Source organism: Prinia subflava, chromosome 9 (assembly GCF_021018805.1).
Source record: "Prinia subflava isolate CZ2003 ecotype Zambia chromosome 9, Cam_Psub_1.2, whole genome shotgun sequence".
NCBI lineage: Eukaryota > Metazoa > Chordata > Aves > Passeriformes > Cisticolidae > Prinia > Prinia subflava.
In genome coordinates, this window is record NC_086255.1 from 13,467,782 (window position 1) to 13,489,770 (window position 21,989).

General features: G+C 41.5%; 1 protein-coding gene across 1 annotated transcript in view; it reads right to left on the reverse strand.

The window, feature by feature from the left end:
- Positions 1-21,989, reverse strand: part of ARMH3 (armadillo like helical domain containing 3) — a 122,675-nt gene that overhangs the window by 76,928 nt on the left and 23,758 nt on the right. Inside the window, exons 16-22 of the mRNA XM_063405478.1 lie at positions 21,373-21,431; positions 19,991-20,056; positions 18,843-18,912; positions 17,308-17,368; positions 14,638-14,726; positions 1,925-2,007; positions 1,260-1,386 (exon numbers count right to left, since the gene is read on the reverse strand). Coding sequence (XP_063261548.1) covers positions 1,260-1,386; positions 1,925-2,007; positions 14,638-14,726; positions 17,308-17,368; positions 18,843-18,912; positions 19,991-20,056; positions 21,373-21,431 — 555 coding nt within the window. The remainder of the gene's footprint in view (positions 1-1,259; positions 1,387-1,924; positions 2,008-14,637; positions 14,727-17,307; positions 17,369-18,842; positions 18,913-19,990; positions 20,057-21,372; positions 21,432-21,989) is intronic.

Sequence of the window (21,989 nt, forward strand, 5' to 3'; positions counted from 1 at the left end):
ATGGCAAACATTCATGTGATGAATTGTTTCAACAGGTGAGGTGTGCCTTTTACAACCCAACTGAGGAAGTATTTTAGTGCATTATTCTCCTATTCCACTTACCTTCAGCTTCCACAGGGGATGGGTTTGAAAAAATTATTACCTAGTAAAAGCACCTCATCTTACTAGTTGCAACTCTTGGGAGTAGAAAATGGGTTAGCAAAAAATCTTAAGCACTCAGAGGGCACAAAAATGGCCAAGTGATCCCTTATGTAATGGCTGAAAACTGGGAAATTTATACGAAAGGACAGTTTGTTTCTGCTTGCAGTTACAGGGGGTAGTCAGCTACTTTTATTTAGGTGAGGATGTCTCCCACGTCAGAAGAGGGCTGTGGCCAACTGTCTGCCCTTTAATTCTCCTTATATGCTTACATTAACTCCTGTTGTTCATTGGGTGATCATGCTGAGAAGGAAGCAAAGGGTGAAGGAATGAATTTATCCTTTTGGATAAAGCAAACAAAGAACACAGTTATATTCTTTTTACACAGCTTCAAGTATGCAGCACACCAGAGCTGCTGCAGCTACCCTGGGCTGCAGATTCCTGTGTGTAAGGCTGCCTGATTATGGCTCCATGCATTCCTTGCTCTTCTTTGCTCCTCTTCCCTGCTGGGTGTCACTTGCTCCCTTTCCTCTCTCTGGAAGGATGGCAGCTTCTCCCTGTTTTGCCAGGGGCCACATTCTTCAGTCCAGAGACTCACTTGTCACTGCAAGCAGGTTTGTGAGGGCTGTTTTCTTGGTTGCTTTGGCAATGAGTGAAGTAGATGTGATTTGTCTATCACAGCAAGCTTCTTGCTTTAAGTTTCTCAAATTCTTTTTCAATTTCTTATTTGCATTCAGTGTTTCTCTATGTTGGGTGGTTCTGCAGCATGTACCTGCTTTTTGACTTGAAATTGTCATATGTAACAGAAGAAAACTACACAAAATGCATGAAATACCACATACTCCATTGGAATAATAAATTAGTACTTCCAACATTAGGTGACAGAGGGAGGGGCAAGGAGCCTGTTTGCATTTTTTGTGACATTAAAAAAACTTATCCTTTTAATAAATTTATCCATCTCTCAATTCTTAATTTACCAACGTGCCCTAGTATACCAAACATGTTCACCCAGCACAGCACACATCACTAGCACATAGAGAGGAAACACCTGACACAAACATCCCTCTTCCACCACCCTCACTTCCAGGCACAGCAGTCCTGACGAGTCAGGAGGTACTCACCCATAGAATAAAGGTTGTCAAAACTCTGGTGCATCCTGATGATTTCATAATACAGCTCATCATAGCTGCTGGGAGTGGGCAGGAATGTGTCTCCGTAAGTGATGAACATGTTGAACAGGTTCACAACCTATACAAGTGAAAAGAAGTTGCAACAGGAGCATTTATCCAAAAGCTATTCTGCAACAGAAACAATACAAATTATGTCCAAAACCTTCAAAGGAATAGCTTGCAGTTGCAGCAAACAGTACTACATTACTTAATTGCTTTATCTCTTATTTTTCTTATAGTACCAAAGAGAGAGACAAGAAGCTTAAATACTCTTTTAACTAGGGCCATAAAAACATGTTTCTGTTTTGCATATAAACGACCACAGAACAACAACAAAAATATTAACAAATCTGAAAAATTAAACTAGGCCTTTCCTCACACAGACTTCTTTATTCCAATAAGCAAACCCTATATTGAGTCCAAGCACTGCCCCTTCCAAACACCTAGTGAAACTAACCACAATAATATTCCTCTGCTTCATGGCCTTGTTCTCATATCTCCTTAACAGGACAGAAATCCTTTCTGGAATTCTTTCAGCATTACAATTCCTTCCCAATATTAATTCACGATTAAGTTGATAAAAATAAGAGGATTTGTGCAAGGGTAAAGATGCTCACCATAAGAGCAAGGGTGAAGATGTTGTGTTTGGCCAGCAACACAGTCTCATTAGACATGAGGAACTTCAACAAGTTGATCAAAGCTAGGAGAAAATAAGAAGTATTTTTTAAATATTATAAAAGCAAAGCCATTCTTAACAAGTCACTTATATACAGATGCATTTACATTATCTAGTGAAAATTAAACTAAATGCCAGCTATTCACCTCAGAATTACATCAATTTATATGTAGGGTTTGGCGGTGCTTTTTGTTGCTAAAATACCCTGCTGAACAGGTAAGTGACAGCTATTTTACCTTCCCACATTTGTTCTCCTTCACTGACTTCCCAATCAAATCTACTCAGGCTCAAGCTACATCTCTTGTTAACTCAGTCAGTTCATGGAGATTTTTCTATCTGCTAGATCCTGGAGCGAGCTTTGGGGTTGGAGAATCCAACTGTCTTGTTTCTGCTTCATATATCACCAACATGATGTATGCATAGTCAGCCCCAAACTGTCACTCTTGTTGATACACAGAGTTATAAAAAATAAAAAAGGTAAGAAAACCCCCACAGCACAGCTTTTCTGTAGCTTTGTGTCAATGCTGCTGCACTAGTAAAAAGAAGGATGTAGTACTTTATTGTGTCAGTTATCTGGGGCTGTGCCATAAAGATTACAGATCTGGTTCACACTTGTCTTAAATAATAAAACAACAAAAGCTCCTGCTGTAACCACCCAGTATCAGTTAGTAACAGTGCTAATTAACAAAAAGGTTGGCTAAAAATGCTTTAATCAAACAGACTGTACAATAAACAACTGCATTCCATGCACCTGAATAAAATGTAGGTTCTTAACTTTTTTTTTCCTAGTTGTTGAAATTTTCAGAAAACTACTTTCTTTTGCATTATAGCTGTTCAGGAGTGAAAGCTGATGCCTGACTAGGAGAGGTTCTTAATGTACTCTCTACTCTGAAGTCAACACATTTCAAGGCTTAAAACGTCTGAATTAAGCTATCCTGAAAAGTCAATGCTGGAACACTTTATACACATTTCTAAAAACGCTCTTAATTATCGACTAATTAGTCACTTCATCCAACAGAACAATACCAGGCATTACTCCAATTTCTTACAGGCACAAGTAGAACTTGTTAATCCATCCTCCCCCCACAATTACACAAGTGTCACACACTATCCAGTAACTGGTGCAAAAATAAACTGTGGTTTGGGAGAACTCCACAGTGAATGCAGAGAGGACCATTCAGCCCATGGTACAGGCTATGAAAAAGGAAGAGATAAAGCACAGGGAACATGAATTAAGTATGAGCAGTATTTAGATACTCATCCCCTTCAAGATTACAAAGTATTCACAAAAGGTAAAATCAAAAAACTACAGCAAAAACATGTGAACACACTGGTCAGATCTTGAATTAAACAAAACTGTCACACTCTGAATGCAGACCTGCAACCTCTACTCCACAATACTAGAAGTTCACCGTGAGTACCACAAGTCTATATATGCACACCAAAAGGGTGCACAGCCCCAAGGCAGGTATTTACTCATCACAGGCAGAAGGTACTTCCAGCAGGTGGCTGATGCTGAACTGTAAACCAGGAATGAACAAAATTCTCTGCAAACTCCGACATGCAAATGATACATCTTTCAGCGCTATTCCAGGATTAACCACGAGGAATAGGATTTCTCCCCTCCATGTCAGCAGCTCACCTCATGAAGCAGATACATTAACACCTTTTCAATCCAGCCACATAACTCTCCATACCATCATCACCCCATCATCAGACAAACTCCTGGGACCAAAAGCAGAATCTGGATTCCACAATAACACAGCTCTGGAAATACCCATCAGTTATTTTTCTGCAAAACAAATGTTTCAAAACAAAGTAGCAGGTACAGATGGGCTCTCCACCAGAGCAAAGATCCAGCTAAAAACAGGTTGCTAAGGTAACCAAACCTCCACAGCAATAAAGTCTCTTGCAGTCAGTGCCTTGGACTGCAGACAGCTGCCCTGCATCTCTGTCATAGCAGCTCATTGGCCATTTCTCCATCTCGTAGTTACAAGACTGGTTTTACCTCCTTCCCAGCCACAAAAGTCCACAGGGCCACAGCTCATGACCAGGTGCTGCTGCAACTACCAGCAGCTTGAGTTTGTGGAAGCAAAGCAGCAGAGCTCTGGATTTCCTATGACAAGTTGTGAGAAGCCTCATGCTCATTTCTTTGGTCTATTGCTCTCCCACAAGAGCCCTGCTGAATGCTTTTGTCAGCAGGTCATGGCACAGCATGACAAGAAGCCACCACTGAACATGTCTGTGATGAGGAGAAACTATTTTTAAAAGAACAAGTGTATTTGTCCAGAGCATAAGCACTCACCTAATATCAAGGACAAGCATCCTACAACTGCCCACTCCAGTACTTCTCATAGACCACCCTGAAGCACTGTACTGCTCTTTATTGGTGACAACACTTGGAGAACTTTCTCTGTTCTATCCCTACATTTCTTTCAGTCATTGTGCTGAATCTATGTTTAATTTTTCCTTTTTCAGTTAGAAAGAAGACAAGAGATTACTTCTGCTTGAGATCAGTATTTATGCCTGAATTGCACTGCATCATAGCCCACTCAAAACTATCCGTGCTGTTCCTTCCCTAAGAACTAGGAAGGAGAGAGACATGCTGCACATGAAGAAGAAACTGAGTGCTGGGCTCAGAGCCTGATCAGAAGAACTAACCCATCAGAACTAACCCAGTCACTGTGTGCCCTGCACTGACAAATTTATCAACTGTTAGGAAATCACACATTCCTAAAAAAGTTGCAGTGTTCCTAATTGGGATGTACACTACATCAATACTAAAAGAGCAACCAATCTTTTTCCACACCAGCACATTCTGCAGCAGCCTCTACTTAAGTGTCTCTAAGGACCACAAACACTGTGGAACCTTTAAATCCCTTTGCTGTGTCTCTGTAGTTTGTACAGCAGACCCTGCACTGAAAATGAGGACAGCTATGCCCTGAAGTTTTCAGAACTAACAACTTTTAGATCTGGCTTCACATGCCTAGAGCCCTTCAGCAACAATTACACACACAAAATAAACCTTTAGAGGAAAGTCCAACTGACTGAACACCCCTCTGCCCTTGAGCTCCAACAGAGCACTGATGCTACTATTCCTAAACAATCTGAAGCCAAACCAGATGTGTCACATTTTCCCTGCTGCAATCAACTGTTCTCCTCTCATACCCCACCTGCAGGCTGCCCTCTCACACTAGCCAGGAAATTATCCCTTTTTTTTTCCCAACAGAGAAGCAGTTCATTTTCCCAGCTGCACAGGCAGACACCAGTGTGATCCTTCCTTGGGCTCAGCCACCTTATCCCAAATTATGCTCCAGGGTTTAACAGCAATGGATGGTTTAGGTATGAGATCTATTTCAACATTAACTGGAAAACAGCACCATTTTTGCAATGCCCTCTAGAGCCTTTTTCCCTCCCTAAAGATATCTGTCCTTGGCATTCATTAGCAGGACCTGAAACGCTCACTGTGATGAGTCTTGAAACATCCATAATTTCACAATACAACAGTGTCATTAGGACTTCTTTAGTAATAAAGGGAGAAGGCTGTAACTAGACAAGCAGCCACCAGTATGTTCATGTAAGTGACCTGGGCTGAGAACACTGGCTACGCTTCTCAAGACAACAAGAAGAGAACACAGCTTTGGACACCTATGTTTACAGCCTCAAACACAAGTAGACAAGCATGCTGAGTGGACACAGAGCCATGTGACAGGCTGTATGTGAGAAGTGGCATGCAGCGTGTTGGCGCTTGGGCAATTTTCTCTCCAAAGGATTATTATAATGAAAGGATGAGAAGTGACATCATAGATATCCTCCCTATTTTTTAAACTGAAATGACTGCAGTGAAAGAACCTCTAGCTCATTTTCTGCACAGCTGCTTTTGAAGACACTTTCCCTTATCAGCTTCTGTAGCCACTCTGTCAGCCAAGGAGCACCAGTACACGCCTGCCCAGTTATTTGCTGCCCTCCCTCAAGCCAATCCTCTGTGAGAAGATTGTGGGCAGCCACCATCTCTCCTTTTCTTCTACCAGGAAGGAGGTAATTTCTGTTACACATGCCCTTCACTCCCTCCTTCCCCTATTCCTATTCGCATAGTAGACTGACTTCTCTCCCTGTAAGCCTTGTTTCAAATACAAGTATATTCAGCCCCAGCTGAATTTGGAATCACACAAAGTTTTTGGTTTTTTATTTAGTGTCTCAGTGTTCTCTGTTTGGACCATGTGTAATGCAACAGGACCATGGAGGTAGGCCAAGAGCAAAAGGGGGGAAAAAGCAGTAGTATCATCTCTTGGGCAAGTCAGAATGTAACACAGACTCTGCCAGGAGCATCAGAAGGCTCTGATGTGTTATTGCACAGTGGAGCAGAAGAGAACATCCCTGAGACACTCATCAATGAGAGCTCAGATGGGCTGAGCACAGTACAGAGGCCTCTGACACTGAATCTGCTGCCCTTACAGGTCAAGAGCCTTCTAATGGTGCATATAATGGCCCTCAAGAAAGGAGCAAGGGAGAGAGAGATGTGAGGGCTCCTCAGCTGCAGTATAACATCCATTAACAGGATTTAGTGCTCTACTAAAATTCTCCAATTTTCTACCCTTCAACTTTCAGGGCACAGGGGGAAGAACAGTGGCCTTCCCATTCCCTCTAGGATTTACCATTGAATCAACAGTGTATTCAGGGGGCTCCTTCCAGTGTCTCAAATCACAACCCCCTTAGAAGGATCCCCAGCCATACATCACTAGAAGGCAGATGATCATGACACCTGAGCAGCACTTCCATGCTGCAGAGAAGTCACCTGCCTACAAGTGCTTCAGCAGCACAGGAACCACCCTGGACCTCCTATAGCCACCCTGTTCACATGTACACACTCCCAAGGCAAGGCCCACACTACTCACTGCAGCACAAGACAAGCCAGATCTGGGTAAGGCTTAGTGCAACTAAGGCTGCAGCTAAGAATGGAATGGATTAGATTCTTCAGGAAACAACACTGGTCTTTCTCTGCTTCAGTTCTTCCAACATACAAGACAAAACAGGACCATCCTATCTGCAACAGCACTGGAAGTACAAATAGAGCAACATGAAGAGCCCTGGCTGTACCTGGCCAGATCAAAGGTCCACCTACACTTAGTGTTCTAAATGATAGACATGAAACGCTTGTTGAAAGACAATAGGCCAAACAATGCTTTCTTATATGTTCTTCCAGATTCCAGAATACAGCATGACTCCCTTACACAAGGGAAATTACAGCACAGAACGTGGAAAAAGCAGATTCTCACAACATGACAATACCATAACCGCAAACCAGTCCACTCTTTTGTTCCAGACTGGGAGCCACAAGGGTTAAGTGAGGATAACCACACAGCCCACTGTGCAGCTATGAAGAGAAGAGACCCCAAAACAAAATAATCATCTCTAGAAAATGCTATACCTGAAAGGCAATTCAGATTTAAGCAAGCAAAAGGCTCAAATATGACATTCTGAGATGACCTAAATGTTAAAAGGGTGCAGATCTGGCCACACTCAGCTTTGGCAGGCACTCAGAAGAACAGTGATCAAAACAAACTCAGCAGGAGATGAGTATCTACAGATTGGGTTTGACAGGAAAGAACCAACAGAGGTAATTTCTAGATAGAGTTATAGGAATAGGAAGCGTGTCCGAGAAATAGTTACATTGCTATTACAAACTAACACACCAAAACTCCCTGAGGCACAAACTATCCCAGCACTCTCGGACAAGTGAGCCAATTACTCAGGGACAGCACTTCCAGCTTCCTGTCAATCACCCACAGCATTAGAATACAAGATTCTTGCATCAATGCTGCAGTCCCCTCTCAGGGGAGCAGGAGAAGCAGTAAAAGCTCTGCCAACATCACTAGTCAACATGCTGCAGCTCCTTCGCTCTGCTCTGATCAGGAAGGAGCACTCTGCTCACTGCGGTAACAATCAGCTCCTGGATGCTCCTCTATCCTCCCTCCTGCTGCCACAGGCACAGAGTGCCTCCTCCCAGCCACCACAGCTCCGTGGCAAAAAGCAGCTGGCACTGGCAGGCTCCCCACCACCAGCACTCTACAGCTGTTCTCTCTTTTCCCCATGACTCGCTCTCAAGGGTACATCCATGAAAGCAGGCTGTTCTCTTAATGAGAATCAACAGCTTGCCAGAGGGCTGCAGCACATGCTGGCACAGCCCATCGCTCCCAGCATCAGTCAAGCAGGCTATTTCACTTCCAACCCTTTCCTTTCTTTATATAGCCCCCATCCCCAGGACTCACTGTTCCCACCTAAATGGAGCCAACAGTGTGAAATTGAAGCTCAATGGAAATGCTGATTGCTGATGCCAGAGCAATGTTGCTAGATGGCAATCCAGCAAGCAAGAAGAAATAACACAAATTTTCCAAATTCAGCTAAAGCTCAGATGAACAATATGCTTTTTTCTTAAAAATAAATAAATAAATATTTTTTTTAAAAAAGCACACACCCACAAGCTTCATCCCTCTTTAGAGGAAAGGGGAGTATTGAGCTCAATTCTGTTTTGTCTGACAGTGTAGGTTCACATTGTTAAACAGCAGTCTTGGGAGTTAACGTTGCACATTTTTTGCCTCAGGTTTTAAAACAGAAAAGGTGGAGAATCTGGAGAAAGCAAAGAAATATTGTGTGAGAACATGGAAAGACTGCAAGGTAAGGAACCAGGAGTGATGCTGCTTGAACACAAAAAGGGGCCTGGGATAAATTACTGCATTCTGAGTACTGCAACCTTTCCATGCAGATAAAGAAACAGCTTTGAACAGCTGACTGTAACACTTCTATCATCAGTGGGACCATTTCCCAGGAGAAATTATCACACTATCTCCACCAGGTCACTATGATCTGCAAACTGATAGTGATCCACAATCAAATTCTCCAGTATTTGCTAGCTTTATTTAAAACAAGACAGAGCAACATCTCTGGATGAGACCTGCCAGGCCGAGGCAGGATGACCAAAAGGTTGCCAGATTTTTATCCACGCAAATGACCAAATTCCCTTTGTGCTTATCTGGGCAAGGCTAGGTTGAGAAGTTCCCATTCTGATCTCATCAGCTGATCAATAACAGCCACAAATCTTATATTATTGTTCTTCTCTTCATTGGCTTTCAGTGTCAAACTCTTTATCATCAGTATTAAAATATATTAACATTAAGTACAGGTAATCTAGAATTAAGTAAAAACAGAAGCTTCTTAAAGATGACCCATACAGGGAATTTAGAATATCCTCCTTTACAAGAAAGCCATTGAGTTTCTGCATTTCTTACACTATCTTCTTTAGAAGAGTTTAATATCAGGGCATTTCACCAAGTGTCCCCACAAAAAAATTCTAGCTTTGGTTGAAGGAGATAATGTGGAAAGGTGAGCATGACATTGGCCCACCAGTTGAGAGTGACACCAGAATACTACAAGCAGACATTTGCAGTCTTCATCTTGCTCCCTGTAAGTGAGCTTTGTAAGATGGGACTGGGGTTTTCTTTGGGGTAACATGGAGTGCTGCCAGGAGTACAAATTAAACAAATCAATGAATATCAACCCACAATACACACAACAACTATAAACAAAAATTATTTTATAAAACCATCTTTCGATTTCAATCCTTCCCTGAATTCCGTGCAATAGGTAACAGGATTAACTGCTGCATTCCTGAACCCAGCTTGGGCCAACACAACACCACATATCACAAGCACCAACACTCCTGTGAGTAAAGAAAGCAGGACCCCCTAAGGGCTGCCAGCTCCCAGGATGTATTCCATGGCACACAACAGTTACAGGCTTTAGTCTGTGTGAGAAATGAAGCCATTTGCTAACTGGCCAAGCAGCTCTATTGTCTTCCAAACTCTCATGGCATCTAGTGACCAGGGACTTTGCCAGTGAACCAGACTGTCTGGTACACCAGAGTGTGAATCCTGCCTCCACAAGAGCTGCAAGATAAGCTTCCCTTGCAAGGTAATTGCTGCAGAATGTGACAGTGACAGCCAGATTAGAGATGAAGGGAAGACACAACATCACCTGACTTCCAGTCTGTTCAGCAACATAAATCAGAGGGCTGAAGCAGACTTGATCAACAGTTGTAGAACCAGAAATGACACAGATAATATACTCCCAGTAATCAATGTTTCAGTCACAAAAATAATAGAGCAAAGTGATTAAACAATACTATTTAAAATATACACTGCATAAGGGCAGTATTATATATAGTGAAAGTTAGAGGGGTGGGAAGGATATTCTCCCCCACAAAAAATTGCTTCTTTATTTTAAAATCTTCCACAGAGGAACCTTTCAGATATTTACTATTCACCCAAGAAGATTTTGAATGCAGTACCATCCTTGCTATAAATACAGAACCTGACAAAAAGATCTGAGGAGTGTACAAAAAGGAAAAAAAAAATTGTATTTTGTCTACTAGCATTGTAAGAGTCTGCTTTGATAACCCTAAAATAACAAAGGAGAAAATTTAAATTGCTTATGGTGCTACACATTTGAAAAATCTTTATTTTAACAGTGCATTGTGCATCTACCAAATTAACTAAGCTAGAAGATAAGGAACTATAGACTTATGCTAAAATAATTTGGAAACTGATCTTCAACACTTACTAATGGCAATACAACTTTTAATCCTACTTTGCACTGAACTACCTCAATAAATAGCTATTTCACCATTATTATTATAGTTCAGATTTTTGGGCTCTACCCTTGCTATTAGAAGTCTTTATTAGTATTGCTTTTCTGTTTCTTTAAACACAGCTTTTGCTTAAAGCAAACCATAGCAGCTGCAAAGAAGTTACCTGCACCCCGTAAGCTCTGAGAGAACTGCTCAAGAACTGCTAATTTTGAAGTGGGAGGAGTTGAAGAAATGAGGTCTTTTTATATAAAAAGCTTAAATGACTCATGAAAACTCTTCTGGCATAGCTCATACATGCTTGACAACAACAACAACAACACATATAGCACTGTCCATCACTCAAGTGCTGTACAAACTAGCCTAAGAACACTGGGCTTAAGAGCCTGTTCCTGAGAAGAGGGAACTGGCTGTTCCCAAGTTTCCTATCAGCTCTATGAAGTACCTTACACCTGACATTCAATTAATCAGTGTTTAGAAAGTATAAGGCACCTGACATAATAGTCCAGGAGATTTCCATTTGGCCAAAAGGTCTGCAAGTAAACAGGTCAGAGTCATATCCACTTAAGAGTTTCTGACCTTGGCCAGATTTCCAGGCCAGTCACCAGCAATGGCACATTGTCACTGTGAAAAACCTGAAGAATTTTCTTCAGCACCCAAAAGGAAGAGCTGCACACTAATCACTGGTGGAACAGAAGTGAACAGACTGTTGCAAAAGACTATTAAAAAAGAGCAAAGATCAACAGACATCTCTGGCTCTACCTATAACTGCATTTGCCAGTCACTTTCATAGATGAATCAGATTACAATTGCTTTTCACTATCCAGCCCTCTTTTTAAGATGTTCCAGAATTTACCTCCACTAGCGATCTGATATTTATTTTCACATTGCTTTTAGCTAGAACCAGCTTCTACACATTACTTTGGCCACCCACAGATTTTCCTTTCTGTCAATCCTGTTTCCAGCTCTCAAATCCCTGCATCTTTCTCTGTCACCTAAACATTCTTGGTCATCTGGTCAGTACAGCTACAGATTTATACTGCTTTGAGTGCCAGGGCCCTGATCCCTTGACTTAATGTGAAACAATTTTTCTAATAGAGAAGCTGAGGCTGGATCACATCCAAAGATTGTAACAATATTGTTCTTCTTTAAGCTCAGATGTTGCAGAAGGAGGTTCAACAGAAATAAGATCATATGGAAACACTGTGCCAAACAGTGGCATATCCAAAAAAGTATAAAGCATTACAGACTGCATAAACAGCATGATATGTGTCCTGAGAGATGCCAAAGCACCTGGCTTCACTGCTTTTATCTGCCATCATTGCAAATTAAAATCAAACAAAGTAAATGCAGAAAACTTTCAAAGTGCTGCTGGCCTTCCAAACTGAAGACAAAGCATCCACAAAGGAAGAGCATCAATCCATCAGATGACACACAATGGCTTTCCTTAATTAGAGATTAGCTAACATTAGCATTGGCAAGTGAACAGAAGGCTCCACACACTGCTACTGCTTCCACCTACAACCCTTATCTCAGTTCCTCCGCACCCTATACCGACTACCTACCCCACAGTATTCCCTTTGTCTTCTCCCACTCAATTTTCTGCCTGAAAAAACTCTCCTCCTTTTACATGCCAGGTAGAACTCCCTCCCTTTCTTTCAAGACTTCCTTCCACAAACTCTCTCCAGCTTCTTTGTTCCACTCAGCTATGTTGAGGGGCCTCCACTGCTATTATCCACACTGCACCACAGGGGCATTGCTCAAGTCATCATACACTTCGTCATTCCAAGAGACAAGTGTGGGTTTGAAGACCTGTACAGCACACCTGATGGGCAACCTGGTATCTCAGGCCTTACAGCAAATAGCTGCTCATCCATCAGTTTTAACTAATTCTTTGATTGAAAATAAAAGCCTGTTGCTCGTATGAAGGACAGAAATGAATTCAGAAGTCTTGTGCTCCAGTTTGGCACTGTCTGTCACACAGATCAAGGCCACAGAAAGAGACATCTTTCACATCAAAGGCAGCAGCATTCTGGGTAATCAAAGAGCAACCTTGACAGGGTAAGAGTTAAGTATGAAACAGATCTCAAGACAGAGCTGGCAATTAGCATTTATTCTGCAACTTATACAGCATTCTAGAAGCACACCTGAAGCAGCCTGGACTGCCCTTTTACAGGTGTATGTACCATTTCACCCAGGGTCTTGCAGCCACTTAGTAGCTACAGAAGAATCTCTCTGTTTACCCCTCAACATCTTATTAAAAAAATAATAATTTTGAAACATTCTATGATAGTTTACTCCCAGAAGAGGATCACCTAAAATACACAAAAATCTATTGTAATCATGGAGCTCTTCAGCCAACATTCCAGTTCCTTCACAGAAACCTGACAAACCCAAGTGTTTTTATGTTACTGCTTTGCTTTCAAAGCATGTGCAGTACTTAATACTTCTGAGGCACTTTATGTTTCCAAAGGCCTATATAAACACAAGCTAATTAGAAACAGCTAACAAGAATATCCCAAGATGCTGCATATCTCAGTGTGTAGTGAGTATTTTCATTTTTCCTACTCCCCTAAAATAAGGAAAGTTAAGGATTGAAAGATGCCTAAGAGTGTGTGCTCCCTGAACTGCTGAACAATACTTTCAAGTAAAAGGTGTTATATTTCAAACTTCCATTCTATCAGTGTGTAGAAAAGAACCAGGCCAGCCTGGCCAATGGCTCTGGTTCAGTGTAACTCCTGAGAAGATACCACACACATTGTCAGATGCAATTTCCATTCACAACAGACATCCACATTGTACACACTCATCTCCTGAACTGGCACTACACTACAGCCATGCCTCTAGGGGCTCTGTTCTGAGGAAAACAACTGAAAAGGAACTGCTAATCCCTTAATTAGTGGCACCCGCTTCACCTTCTGCAGGAATAATTTAGAAAGTCTGAATGGGCCACATGTCACACAAGGTGCAAATTTAGTAACTGAAAATGACTCAGGTTGCTGGTTCATTTCTCTTTACCTGCAGCTCAGCTGGGCAAGGCTACTGAAGGGAAGTGCTCAGTGTCAACTGAGAACAGCTGCACAAACCACTGATCACTGCCTCTTTCAAAAGCCATCCTCTCTCGAATTTCTGATGGGAGTTGCATTACACCAGGCAAGTCGCTGATCCCAGGGCTCAGGCACAGCTCCACGAATACACAATTAGGGCCATGTTCCCTTGAATTTTCATAAAGCTCTTGTTTAAACCACAACATCAAGGGGATTAACTGTACTTTCCTGGCTGAGCTACTTCTCTTCTGCTTGCTAGATAAGAACTGAAGCACATACCATATCCACCAAAGATGCCTGTTAGGTCTCATCATCCATTCTGCTGCTCCCTTCCCCAGACCTCCCACACAATGATTGCATCATGTAAGAGTCCTGCAAAGCTGTCCACTGGATTATGTCAGACTCCACAATACTTATTTATCTATCTTAGAATGCAAGTGGCACAAATCAGACTATCTACCATCAACTCAAAGGTCAGAGTTAAAAGCCTCTCCTCCCTTACACTGACATTTCAAGGCTGCTCCCTTCAGGAGCTGCACACAACTATTGGATGTGCGAGCATCTCTTACGGTAAAAGGAAAACCAAAGTCTATCTCCCTTTACCCAAGAGCTTACCTTATTTCTACTCACAAATATCTGAGAGAGAAACACTACTCCATGAAACATTACTCCAATTTTTTCAATCAGGTAAAGAGGGACTCAGGTAATGGAACAGAAAAACAAAGACATTTGGATACCATAGTGAGCACGAATAGACAAGAAAGTAAATTAGCTACCATTATGATAATGAACTGGCTTTCCAAAGGAGGCAATTTACATGTAGCAACAAAGAAACAACATAAAGATGCTTCAACAGAACTGCTGCTTGCTTTTCAATCCTGTAGCAATGGAACAAGCAGTCATGGCCACAAAATAACCACCACTGTGGGTTTTTCCTATTTGACTGTCTCTGCAGAGGCCAAGTACCTGACCAGAGCTCCCTCCAGGTGTAATGAAGCCTCACTCTGCATTTCTTCTGGTAGCACAGCAGCTTGTGCACAATCTGAATGCACCGTCTGGAAAAGAGAGGGCAAAGGATTAATGACATTGCATCTTCCCACAAATTTACATCAAGCCTGGAAATGTCCCTGAAATCAGCAGCAGGGAAATAGACAAATTCAAATACTATCAGAGGAGGATGGGAGTTGTGGCTTTGAACTCTTAAGAGGAATCAACATTCACAAATAAAGAATCTGACAAAATGAAGGAAAGGGGCCTGTTATCCCAGCTTAAACTCAACAGGATTGGACTGACCACAAATGCATGTTTGCTGTTCAATAAGTATTTTTCACTCGTTGTTACTCTGATCTTAAAGGGCCTCATAAACTCTACAAAACAAGTTATTAAACTTGCAGGCTCCATATATGTGAGGTACTGCAAGTTATTGTAAAATTTGGACACAATGGAGCCTCTCCGTTTCTCTTGTCCCAGTGACGAGGCTAAAGAAAATGAGGGTATCAAAAAAACTACAGGATTTTTTGTTTGACTGAGGTGTATAATTTAATTACATTAAAAACTCAGAAATATATTTCTATCAAATTTTCCAGTCTCCTTAAAAATAACTTAATTATGAGCTTTGGAATGTTTGTTCAATACACATGCAAACTCTGAAATTCCCCAATATACAGGTAGTGCACTTGTCAAGTCTCCAAATCCTGTAGGTCTCTATAGCATCTAGTGTTCATACAAACTCTTGGGTGCACAAACATTCTGCACAAATAACAGCAAAACGAAAAATACAGTACAATGAGTAAATTCTCTAGCGCTACCATTAAGGACAAGACAAGAAATATATACAAATTCGAATTTGTCAGGGGAAGCTATTTTAGCTATTAACATGTAGAAAAACTAGAAGGAAGACTACAAAAAGGAAAAATCTCTTCTTCCCCAAATCCCTTCTTCCCTATTTCTCAAAAACACGTTATCTCATTAAAACCCACATCTTTCTGAAAAGATACTGATGAAAGACAGTGCACATCAGATAAACATAGAGAAATCAAATTCTAAAAATTTGCATGGAATTTATTTAAAATTAGGTGAAAAGTTCAAGACAAGGCTTTTAAAACAAGGCTCTAGCAAAAAATATGCAGAAGGTACAGATTATTCTTTTCAGACCCATAGATAATCCCAAAAATACCACAATGAGGTAGGAACTGAAACTAACTTTGAATAAAGGTAAAACTATTTATAATTGCTGAGCGTGACAGTAAGTATTGCGGTTCAAATTGGATTCTCATAAATTCAACCAAGAAAAAGAAGCAAACCAGCTAGGATAGACAGCTATCTTCAGATCAGTAACAGCAATGCCTATGGGGAGAAACCTCCTGTTTCTGATGTTACTGGTACTGGACAATGCCCAGCACCTTTTCACCTCTGTATCTGCTTGGTTGTACGTCACATTATGAAGTTATTCACCCTGGTGGTGTCTCTGTTTTTCAAGTTTCGTGCTGAGGATTCATAATACATATAATGGACAAAAAGTCTAAGCAACCTGGTTTTCTCTTTTAAATATTAATATGCCCAGCCTTGAGCAGCTTCATATTGTCACCTCTTAAATGTACTGCAGAGAAGTATGACACTACTTGTGCATTCAGAACACCCACTTTGTCTGCAATAACTGTGTCTGCTATGGGATGGTTTCAGACAGGAGTACTGTGAAAGGACTGCACAAACATGCCAAAATGAATGGAAACAAATGTCCACTGATGGTTGCTACTATTCATTATTTCTAGAGTTATGGGGTTTCTAGATGTGATATTGCTTTTGACTCCAAGCATTTCCCACCTTTCTCATGAAACTTCAGAGCATTACACCTATCTATAAATAGTTCTGCAATTGTCATTAAAAAAATTCTCACAAACTCAATTGAACTGTACAACCCTTGAAAAGGCACTGTAATTGCAGGGTTATTTGGGCAAAATCAGAATATGCTGAAAAGTTACCTTAAGGGAAAACATCCTATGTGTCTTTCTCTTCCCTACAGAATATAGTGCTGTTCACATGGTGGGGAAATTCAGCATTGTACAAATAGTCAGAGCAAAGCCAACAAACTGTCTAAATCCTACTTCTGCCCTCCAGGCTAAAGCAGTACAAAGCATTGGAGAGGCCCCTGTGGGACACGTGGAGTGCTCATGAGTAGCTCTGTCCTTTTGCCCATTGCTAAGTTTTAGCCCCTGCTGCCTACCAGGATGTTTCAGGCTTAAACCTCCCTCCCTCCCCACACTGCCTTCCAGGCCTCATGTCAGTCATCCTTGCTTTTTCAAAACTGTCTTTTCTGTTCCTAGACCGAGATTCATCTTCTGGGAACTGGAGATTATTGCAATGACTCTGTGTTATGAAACTTCTTTTAGACTGAAAAGCTCTTTGTGTTAGATCAAGTAGATTAGGAAAACAGTCTGAAATTGAATTGCTTTCAGTTTTCTGGCATGCAGAGGATTTTTGAAGTAGAAAAAGTTACTGGAAGAGTTCATGAAAAGCCATCCTGCTCCCCACCAGCCACAAAGTGTTATTTAAGCCAGAAGATTGCTCTATGAGAAGGATTCTACCTAAATTCAAACTTCAAATGAAATCACAGTGAGTTACCCCACAGACACTTACACATAGAGATCCATTGGAAATTCTTTCATCATGTGTGTTACAATGAATTCCACCATCAAATCTGAAAGAAAAGAAAATTATAAAGTAAGTATTGAGCTGACTACTGTTAACTTTTAGTAACTACAAGGAAGTCAAACTGCCCCACCTACCTATCTCAACAGGCAATAGTCCTGCTTAGACAAAAGAGATATCACTTTTTTATTTGTTTGTTCTAAAGAACATTAGACATTTGCTAGAACTAGAAAAGAAACTACTAGAAACTACATACTGTAGTTTGCTGTACATACTGTAATTTGCTTTGAGGCACTGCTTCCCCATATGGTTTCCTCCATTATTAGTCAAATAAAGACTACACCATGAATTCTGATGTTTAGAATTGCTCTCATATTTCAAGCCCTGTCTCCAATGGAAAATTCCATTAAAAAATCACATTTGAGAAAATTGTTCTTGCCAGAAACAATGCATAACCTAGATGTTACTTAAAGAGACACTGCAAATAACAAATTCTGATGCAAGTAAAGCTAGCTTGATCTCAACATCGGCTAAGCTTCTGCTTGAGACTAATCTGGGGAAAAAAGAAAAAAAAAGGGAATGTATCTAATGTTTAAGGGCTTCCAGTGTGAAGATAAGAGGCAAAGGGTATAGAAATACAATTGAGAGAAGGTAACCAGTGATAACTGAACGTGTGTGGGGGTGTGTTCAACCCAACTTCAGCATGAAATGCTTCTACCAAGCCACTGGTAACAATCGTGAGCTGTAGCCTCCTAGGGCAGTAACAGCCCAGCAGTGTGACTCAATAGTGACTAAAAACAGTGTAGGTGAAGAGTGTATGAAATCTGATAGCTCTAGAAAGATTCTTCATGCAGCTGTGGTGTCTTGGCTCCAACAATCATGTTTGAAAGTATTGAGGTCTAAGATTGCTTCTGTACCATCAGGCTGAACAGCCATACAGGGATCCAGGCTCCATCCATTTCTGAACCCATATGTGCTTCTGGCCTCCACAGGAATGAGAGTCACAACTTAATCATGTGCTGCATGAAAAGCTTTCAACTACGCCTCCATATCCACAGGCAACACCAATCCTAGCTAGGAAAAACATTCCTGGGGTTTTTTTGGCTCAGAAAACGCTCAATGCCCAGCAAACATGTTCACAAATATGTTTTTGTGAACCACAGGTTTGCCATCATTATATCACCTACAAAGTACTTGTCGCTGCCACCACACTCACCTAAACACTGAATTTATTAATTATCTGCCCTCCCTCTTGTTAAAAACTCAGGTCAAATGGGCCAAGCAGTGTCTGCAAAACTTTCTGCAAATGTATATAGGATTTATTGCTACAGAGCTGCAATCTTGGATTCTTCTGAGAGGCAGCCATGTACAAAGATGGGCATGGATTGCTGGAAACATCTTTAGTACGTAACTGTCCTTCTTTTAAGTTCATCCACTGCTCCATTTAATCCTCAACTCTCCTATTTCTATTGCTCAACAAGAGATGCCTCAGGAGCCAGAAGCACACACATGACAACACTCACCAAGCACCGCACACACCAGCGGGCGACAGGGCAGGTTCTTGTCTGCTGCTTTCTTCCGATGCCTCATCGGCTTCAAACACACAAAGATGAAAAGAAGTCAGCAGCAGCCTGAAGTGACAGTCTGTGTATTACTGTATTTTTCAAGCAAATAGTACCACCAGCACACGCTTCCTTTTGTCTTTTTCTCCAAGTGTCATCTTACACATACTAACCCTAAAGGCCATGGCTGGAGCAATATTGTGGCTGCTTTCCAGCATGCTGATACTGAGGGTTTGTTTCTCTAGCTGTGTGGCTGCAGGGCACAGTTCTGCTGAGGGGAGGGACCCCAAGACAAAACCAAATCACACCACAATTCCTCCCTACAGTTTAACATACTGATTTGTTTCTGATCAGAAGTCTGATTGGTGTTCTTAACAGTGTGTACAGTAGTCAGTGGCTTTGGTGTTCATTGTAACAGACCAGAAAGGCTAACTGGATAGCAAATCTGTCGTTAAGGGGTAATGACTCGCATTCTTGCAGTATGGTCACCATGAAGTAAGGTGTTTGTTTCTTTCTTGAACAGTGAGTGATGTTCAAGTGCTGCTTCACTGGCAGATGAGGTGGAACTTGCCAGTATCACAAAGACAGAATGCATCAAGTTAGAATAACCATTCATGTTACTTGTAACTACAGAGCCCCATGAGCCAGGTAAGGACACTTCCATCACAGGAAAAAGCTCTGGAAAAAATACTTTCCTCCCTGAGAGTGAATTACTCCACCCAGAAAGAAGCCTAAGCCAAATAAGAGCACTCAGAGTAACTCCAGCTGGCTATTACGTATCACATGAGGGCTAATGCTTGCTGAAGATTGAGGCAGAACATTCTCCCTATCACTGATTTCCTCAGAGACCTTGTAATACACAGCTCCTCCTCAGCTACACAGGGCTCTGAATTCACTGACAGGGCAAGGAGTTCTTTGAAGAACGGAGACATTCTGAGAGCAATTTAAAAATCACTCCACAACTACTGCATTTCTGACAGTATTTTCACATGCCTTAGCAATGTAGGTTAGGCGTCTGTGACACAATTTTCAACATATACTTCCCATACATACTCAAATCCTCTATGTTTGCATCCTAAAGAGAAAACAATCTGGAGGAAGAGACTCACCATTCTGTGTAGGTTTACACGAAAATTCATGTTGTCATCATGAAGAAAAGCATTAGCATATTGATCCTATTGAAAATGGAAAGAAAAGGAAAAGATATGAAAAGCCCAACACCCTACAGCTGCCTTTCAAATCACGTATTTCAGTGTAAAACTCCCAAGATATAACCACAAAGTTAAAAAGCCATCTGTCCATTCCCTCTTGTCCCACCCATATTTCCAGTCACACAAAAGTAAACCCCTCCCGATCCCAATTACTTTAGAAAAATAAATTGCCAACAAAACAAGCAGTAGTTCAGTCTTTCTCCTCCTTAGCTTATTTCAACTCTGGACTGTACACACCATGGTGTCACAAGTTTAACAAGTGCTCCAGGTGTATAATAGAAGAGGTGGTTCTCCAGCACATTAGTCCTGTGACTCTGTGGATAAAGGTTTAAAATGGCATTTTGATGCCAGAAACTACAGCAGTACTAGCAGATAGGCTTATGAGCTGTTCCACCCCTCAAGCAAATCTCATTCCAAGACCACCTCTAAATTAAAGAGGTCTCTCCAGATAATGCACAGCCAGAATAGGTAATAAATATACTCTCTGTTTAATGTCAGAATCAAAGAATGCCCTCATTATGCAGGAACAGAATTTCTTGTGTTATCTATGCATCCACCTAAAGAACAAGTGCCAAAACCATTTAATTAGAAAAATTTTCAATGTAGATGATTAGTTTTCAGGCTGCACCCTGAAGAAACATTATTACAGAATCCTCACACTGGCTATCAACATCACTGTTTAAAGATGAAATGTCTTTACTTGCAATCAAGCAAAATGTAAATGCCACACAAACACAGCCACCATTCAGGATATCAGTCAGCCATTAGAACACACTCCCCACAAGACAGGGCACATGCAGCCAGGACTGCTGACATAGCTCTGTGATGCTGCTTTCTCACCCTACTACCTCATTTGCTTCATGTCTTGCTTGTAGGGACCTACAAACACATAACTTACTTTCAGATTTGCATCCTTCTTTGGCAGAAGGGATATGGCACAGCCCGTGTTTACCATGAACAGCACAGAGCTGAAAGCCATTAGCAGATTACTCATCTAAAAGCCACACCACAGGGTCACTCAAAAGCTAAGACAGAAAAGGCTTAGGTTCATTCTTTTTTCTCCTCATCCCCAGAAGTTGGCTAACTCCAATAAGATGATCCAATTTTCAAGTTTCAAGTCAACTTTAACAGTACTGCAGCAAGTATTTTAGCAAACAGTAAGTGCCTGAGGACTTCAGCACTCAGTACCACTGTGGATATTCAGCTCCTGCTCTAGAGGAGGCAGGGGGATAGAGCCTGTACCACACCATCTGCTGAGCAGCTTCACGATAGAAACCTACCTCTGCTATGCATGTCAGGATAATGAGGCACAGCTTGCCACTGTGCAGCCGGTGCTCATCTGCAAAGGAGAAAAAACAGGTCCTCCGTCAGCCACACGAGCCCAGCAAGGCTGAAGAGCAAGACAGCTGTTGCAGCAAAAGAAAAGCCCAGCTTGGAGATTCTTCACAGTCCTACTTCCTCCATGATAGCTAATAGTCTACTCTCATTAAGGACTCACTCTCCAGCCTGGCCACTAAATCCCACCTACTTGTCACCAGTCTGCACCAACAGCAAAGGTTCAGATCTGAACTTCCAACAGCGGTGTAACTATCTGCTGGGCTTCTGCCTCATTCAGTTTTACTTCCATAAATGTTCTAAATACTGTCTTTCTGTTACAGCAGAGACACACCGTTCCCTCTCTTAGGCAAGGTGGAAAGCAAAATATCACCTTTGCTGCAGGTTATGAAACAAGCAGCAAAGTTTTCACAGAGGCACAACACTGTGCAGCAAAATAACTGCTGACATTATACTCTAAGTTCCAAGTTTTAACCCCAATACTGAGAGACATGACCTACTTTGCTCTTTGCAAAACCATGAAAGAAGGAAGTCTGCAAAGACTTAGCATTTTAAGCCAGGA